This window comes from Microcebus murinus, chromosome 8 (assembly GCF_040939455.1).
Source record: "Microcebus murinus isolate Inina chromosome 8, M.murinus_Inina_mat1.0, whole genome shotgun sequence".
Classification (NCBI taxonomy): Eukaryota; Metazoa; Chordata; class Mammalia; order Primates; family Cheirogaleidae; genus Microcebus; species Microcebus murinus.
In genome coordinates, this window is record NC_134111.1 from 58,544,053 (window position 1) to 58,551,078 (window position 7,026).

The 7,026-nt window shown below is 39.2% G+C and overlaps 1 protein-coding gene across 2 annotated transcripts in view; it reads right to left on the minus strand.

Annotated features, from left to right (window-relative positions):
- The window catches only part of CERKL (CERK like autophagy regulator), a 104,478-nt gene extending 97,744 nt beyond the window's left edge, over window positions 1–6,734 (minus strand). The window contains exon 1 of one of the 2 annotated variants that reach the window (XM_012785813.2): window positions 6,407–6,734. In XM_012785813.2, coding sequence (XP_012641267.2) covers window positions 6,407–6,632 — 226 coding nt within the window. In that variant the 5' untranslated portion in view covers window positions 6,633–6,734. The remainder of the gene's footprint in view (window positions 1–6,406) is intronic. The other variant, XM_012785811.2, reaches the window with a different exon arrangement.
- Between the last annotated feature and the right edge of the window lie 292 nt (window positions 6,735–7,026).

Consider the following 7,026-nt stretch of genomic DNA (forward strand, 5'->3'; position numbering starts at 1 on the left):
TAAATAATAAATCTCAGACTAAAATAACAACTCAAAAGATCAAAAAATGATGAGTTGGGTTTTTTGGAAAGAAAATTGACAAACTTTTAATTAGACTAAGAAAAAAGACAAAAATCAATAATGAAAAAAATAACATTAAAGCTGATACCACAGAAATACAAAGGATTATAAGAAACTAATGAAAACTCTATACCAATAAATTTGATAACAAAATGATGGATAAATTCCTGGACACATATAATCTACCAATATTAAATTATGAAGAAAATAGAAAATTTGAACAGACCAATAGCAAGTGATGAATTGAAACAAAGTCTTCCATCAAAGAAAAGCCCAGGATGTGATGGCTTCTACCAAAGAATTCTACCAAAGATTTAAAAGAAGAACTAATGATTCTCTTCAAAGTATTCCAGAAAATTGAAGAGGAGAGAACACTTCCAAACTCATTTTACAAAGCTAGCATCACCCTAATTCCAAAACAAGAACACAACAAAGAAAACTACAGTACAGTATCTTTGATGAACAAAGATGCAAAAATTCTCAACAAGATACTAGCAAGCCAAGTCCAACAGCACATAAAAAAATCATTCACTATGATCAGGTAGGATTCATCCCAGAAATGTAAAGATGGTTTAACACATGCAAATCAATAAATGTGACATGCCACATTAACAGAAAGACCAGAACTGTATAATCATGTCAATTGATGCCAAAAAATTATCTACCAAATTCAACATCCCTTCATGATAAAAAGAAAAAACTCTCAAATTGGGTATAGAAGGTATACCTCAACACAATAAAGGCCATAAATGACAATTCCACAGCTAACATCATACTTTCAGCTTCTCCTTTAAGATCAGGAACAAGACAAGGATGCCTACTTTCACCACTTTTATTCAACATAGTACTGAAAATTCTAGCCAGAGAAATGAGTCAAGAGAAAGAAATAAAGGGCATCCAGATTGGAAAGGAGGCAGTCAAATTGTTCCTGTTTAGATGGCATGATCTTATATATAGAAAACCCTGGAGACCTCATAAAAAAAAATTGTTAGAACTAATAAATTCAATAAAGTTGCAGGATACCTAAATCGACATACAAAAATCAGTAGCATTTCTATATTCTTTTCAGATAGTTTGCCAATAGTGAACTATCTTAAAAAGAAAATAAAACAATTCTATTACCAATAGCTAGTAAAAAGTAAGACACCTAGGAATAAACTTAACCAAGGATGTGAAAGAGCTCTACACTGAAAACTATAAAACATTAAAAGAAATAGAGGACACAAATGGGAAAATAATCCATGCCCATGCATTGAATATTGTTAAAATGGCCTTACCCAAAGTGATCTATAGAATTAATGCAATCATTATCAAAATACCAATAACAGTCTTCACAGAAACAGAGGAAACAATCCTAAAATTTATATAAAACCACAAAAGACCTCAAAGAGCCAAAGCTATCCTGAGCAAAAAGAACCAAGCTGAGGGAAACACACTACCTGACTTCAAACTATACTTCAAAGCTGTAGTAACCAGTACTGGCATAAAAACAGACATGTAGACCAATAGAATAGAGATCCCAGAAATAAATCCATACATTTATGGTCAACTGATTTTCAACAAAGGGGCCAAGAACACGCATTGGGAAAAAGACAATGTCTTCAAAAAATGGGAGGAAAATTAGATATCCACATGCAGAAGGATAAGACTAGATTCCTACCTCTCACCATACAGAAAAATCAACTCAAAATGGATTAAAGACTCAAATGTAAAATTTGAAACTATAAAACTACTGGGAGAAAACATAGGGGAAATGCTTCATGGCATTGAACTGGGCAAGGATTTTTAAAAGAAGACCTCAAAAGCATAGGCAACATAAGCAAAAACAAACAGGATTACATCGAACTAAAAAGCTTTTGCACAGCAAAGGAAACTATTAACAGTAAAGAGACCTATACAATGGTAAAAATGTTTGCAAACTATATATCTGACAAGGCGTTAGTATCCAGAATACATAAGAAACAGCAACAACAACAACAAAAAAACCCCCACAAAAACCTGACTTTAAAAATGAGCAAAAGATCTTAATAGACACATCTCAAAAGACATACAAATTATCAAAAGGTATATTAAAAATTCTTAACATCACTAATCATCAGGGAAATTCAAGTCAAAACCACGGTGATCTACTATCTTACTCTAGTTACAATGGCTATTATCCAAAAGATAACAAGTGTTGGCGAGGATATGGAGACAAGGAAACACTTACATACCATTGATATTGTAAACTAGTACAGCCATTATGGAAAACAGTACGGAGGCTCCTCAGAAAAGTAAAAACATAAAACCCATATATCTCCCAAAACATATCCCCCCAAAATATATGTTGAAGACATATCTGCATTTCTATGTTTATTACAGCATGTTCACAATAGCCAAGATATGGAATCAAGCTAAATGTCCAACAACAGATGAGTGGATAAAGAAAATATGGTATATATACACAATGGAATACTTTACAGTCATGAAAAAGAATGAAATCTCATTATTTGTGAAAACATAGATGACCCTGGAAGACATTATATTAAGTGAAATAAGCCAGGCACTGAAAGACAAAATGCCCTGATCTCACTCACGTGTAGAATCTTTTAAAAAGTTGATACAGAAGAAGAGAGTTGAACAATGAGGACTAGAAAGGGGCTGGAAGGGGAGATAAAGAGGAAGTGGTCCAGAATGGGAGAAAATTTTTTCAAGCTACACATCTGATAAAGGGCTGATAACTAAAATCTATTTAGAACTCAGGAAAATCAGCAAGAAAAAAATCAAACAACCCTATCAAAAAATGGGCAAAGGACATGAACAGAAACTTCTCAAAAGAGGACAAAATGGCCAATAAACATATGAAAAAATGCTCAACATCTCTAATCATCAGGGAAATGCAAATCAAAACCACAATGAGATATCACTTAACTCCAGTGAGAATGGCCTTTATCAAAAAGTCCCCAAACAATAAATGCTGACATGGATGCGGAGAGAGAGGAACACTCCTACACTGCTGGTGGGACTGCAAACTAGTTCAACCTCTGTGGAAAGCAATATGGAGATACCTCAAAGTGATACAAGTAGATCTACCATTTGATCCAGCAATTCCACTACTGGGTATCTACCCAAAAGATCAAAAGTCACTTTATGAAAAAGACACCTACACTTAAATGTTTATAGCAGCACAATTCACAATTTCAAAGCTGTGGAAACAACCCAAGTGCCCATCAATTCATGAGTGGATTAATAAAATATGGTATATGTATACCATGGAGTTCTATTCAGCTTTAAGAAACAATGGTGATATAGCACCTCTTGTATATTCCTGGATGGAGCTGGAACCCATTCTACTACGTATCTCAAGAATGGAAAAACAAGCACCACATGTACTCACCAGCAAATTGTTATTAATGGATCAACACCTAAGTGGACATATAGGAGTAACATTTATCGGGTGTCAGAAGGGTGGGAGGGGGAGGAGGGGATGGGTATATACAACCAAATGAGTAACATGTGCAACATTTGTGGGATGGACACGCTTGAAGCTCTTACTCAAGGGGGGAGGGGAGCATGGGCAATATATGTAACCTTAACACTTGTACCCCCATAATACAATAAAATAAAAAATTAAAAATTTTTTTAAAAAAGAGGAAGTGGTCAATGGGTACAAAATTTCAATTAGATAGGAGGAATAAAAGCACAGTGGGTGACTATGGTTAACAGTAAAATACTATGTTTTACAAAATAGCTATAAGAGAAGATTTTGAAAATTCTCACCACAAAGAAATGGTAACTGCATGAAGTGATTGAATACACTACTCTAACTGGAACATTATGCAACATAAATTTTGAAACATCAATTTGTATCCCTAAATATGTACAATTATACTATATCAAAGAATTTGAAAGAATTATTAGTCTGACTGCTGAATCTAGTTGAGTTAATAAAGAAGAACATGTATAATACTATATCATACATTTGATTTTTTAAAATTTTCCTATTTCAAATAAAAAAGACAATAGTGCTAGTGATTGTGTGCCTCCCATCTTGACTTAAAGGCTCTTTTCCATGACATTCGCTTCTACAGGGAAGAGTAACAACCATTATTCCAAGTCACCCTTGAACCCAATAAAGACAACTACAATCACTGTGGTTATACTCACCCTGCCAACAAGACCATCAATTAGTCCCGATTTTGGCAGTGATAGCCCTCATAAACACATTAGTGTCTTTTCTCATTACTCAAGATAGAAAATTAGAAAGATCACATGGTATTTTATTTCATCAGTGAAAACAAGTATGGCACTATGAGGCAAACATCTCATATATATGATTTAACAATGCCAAGTGACTTCCCCCACGCTTTGCTGGGACAGCCAGTCACCTGCCAACCAGCAATGGACATGGCCCTCCATGATATGGTACCACACCATATCCTCCCACGCATGGTAACCCTGATGCAGTTTCTCCTCCATTTCATTCACCTTTCACCACTCACGTCTAACTTAATTCAACAACAGGGAATATTTTTCACATTTATTCATATCATCTCTGAATACTTCCCTCTCTTTCCCCACTCTTATTATTTTATCTAAATAAAACATCTCTTGGTTACTTCTATAAATAGAAGTACTTAGTAGTGCGTCCCAATTTTAGAGACCTGAAGTGGTTTAAATACCAGGTGTTAATTACAAAAAGAAAAAAAAAAGTGGTACACCTGTATGAAGGAAAAGAAAACCAAAGGGTTTTAGGGCAAAATTAAAGAATTGGCACTTACAACCTTTACAGTTATGAAACTGTCAAGATATCTTTTAAAATCCTACTGCCAGGAAGGGATGCTAATTAAACCTATTTTTTTTCTCAATCACCATGCTCAATACGAAACAGCATTTCTTTTTCCATGTCATTGTTTGCTTCTTCGTTTCATTTACCAGCATTGCAGTGTTGATTTGTATGACCTCTCATTGCACAATGTCTCATTTTATTAATAATTTTATAGTATTTTAGCTTCATCGTAGGTTAAATTGTCGCTTTGGGTTAATCTAAACTCTAATTATAAACTTCTAGATCCCACAACTCAAACCGTCTTAAAGACTAACAGAATAATTCCATATCTATATCCTGGCTTTTAATTTCACAGGTTCAAGAAAATACTTCACCTTCGGTTTCAAAACACCTGATAACATTTTAATGAAGGTCAAAGATAGTTTTAGTCTTAGTTGAGTGAGCATGGCACATGCAACACAAGCAGAGTCGGCTATCATAACCAGTTCTGGGTCCCTGATTAGTGTTGGTTTCAGTTTGTTAGACTTTTGAACAAGAAACTTTGAAACAGTGACTTTTTCTATTCTGTAAGACAAAAAGCACACTGTATCTTGTTTTCCAACAGGGAAGGTAATTTTTTAATTTCATAAATTTGTATGTAGCTAAAAGAGGCTGTGTACCACATTCCAAAGTTTCCCCTAATCATGTCCTCCCAAGTTCAGTAGTACCCTGGACGTAGTGTCTCCTCCATGCCATCTGTCTTTCACCACTCACATCGAAGCTAATGCAACAACAGGGAGTATTTCTTATATTCAGACTTGAAAATAAGACTATTTAAAAGTCTATTTATAAGGCTATTGTAAGATCTTTATAAGATATTAATGTCTATTTTTAAGACTATTTGAATAAGACATAAAAACAGACCAAGACTTGAAATATGTATAAACTATAGCACTAAAACATATTCTGGGTTAACTAAAATTTTAAGTCAGTAAGAGGCAAACGCAAGTAAACCTCATCATGTAACTAACCACCTCAAAACAGTGATTCAACATTCTAGGGTCAATATTAAACATCAAAAGTTTCTAGACTGAGCCTGAAGAAGCCTTGATTCTAGACAATGGCAAGAAATGGGAGGGTTGGAAAAAAAAAAAAAAAATAAGACCCCAAACCTCTGGGGTTAAATTTTCAGAGGTCAGCAAAATGAGAGCTGGATTCGGAACCCATGTGTAGGCACACTCTGTAAAAAGGCTTATACTTTCAGTGTACCGCCATAAATTGGGTTAAAACTTCAACGTAGAGGGTCAGGGTAGGTGACTTCCCGCCTCTGTAAACCGCCTGCCCTTTGGGGCTCAAGTTTTTCCGTGAAGACGCGGAGGAGAGGCCGTGACGTCCGTCCCGGGAACGCGCCCGGAGGCGGGAAGCCAGGCGGAGGCGGCGGGCCGCGGGGGACCCCGGGGGTTGCTAGGGGCGAGGTCCCCGTTGGGAAGGAGGAGGCGGCGGCTTCGGGACGCGGTCACCTGTCGGGGCGGCGGAGGAGAGGGGGGCCGAGCTGGGAGGGGCGCGGTGGGAGGCGGGGGCGCGGGACCCGGCACTCACCGGTCGGGCGCTCGGGCTGAATGGGCCGCCACCGCAGGGCCCGCTCGCTCAGCACCACGTCACAGCTGCCCCTTCCAATCTCGAAGATGCCTCGGAGCACAGTCTGCTCCGCCGCCGCCTCGGTCTGCTGCGCGGAGGTTAACGGCGCCGGGGGCACCGCGGCCGCCTCTTCCTCCCGGCCGCCCTCCAGGGCACTCACCCGGCTGCTGCGCCTGCTCCGGGGCATGGGGAAGCCGCCGGCTGGGCCCGAGCCAGGGCCCGGGGAGGCCTTTGGAGGCGGCGGCCGGCGGAGGCGGCCGGGAGCGCGGCTCTAGCTGCGTCCGGCGCTGCCACAGCAACGCGCGCAGGGCACAGACCCGGGAGGAGGCGGGGCGGCAGGCGGGGCCGCCCGGGACCTGGTCCCGCGCCTCGGCCGCAGCCTCGCGTCGCCGCCACTCACCACAAAGACCCAGGTCCAGAAGGGGGAATAAGGGGCCCCCTCCGCCTGGTCCCTGCTGTTCAGGAGGATTTAGCGCATTGCAATACTCTTAGTTGTATAAGCCAGCGCTCCCGAGACTTTGGGCATCTTCTTAAAATCCAGGTTCTTATTGAATAGGTATGGGATGGGACCCCAAATACTG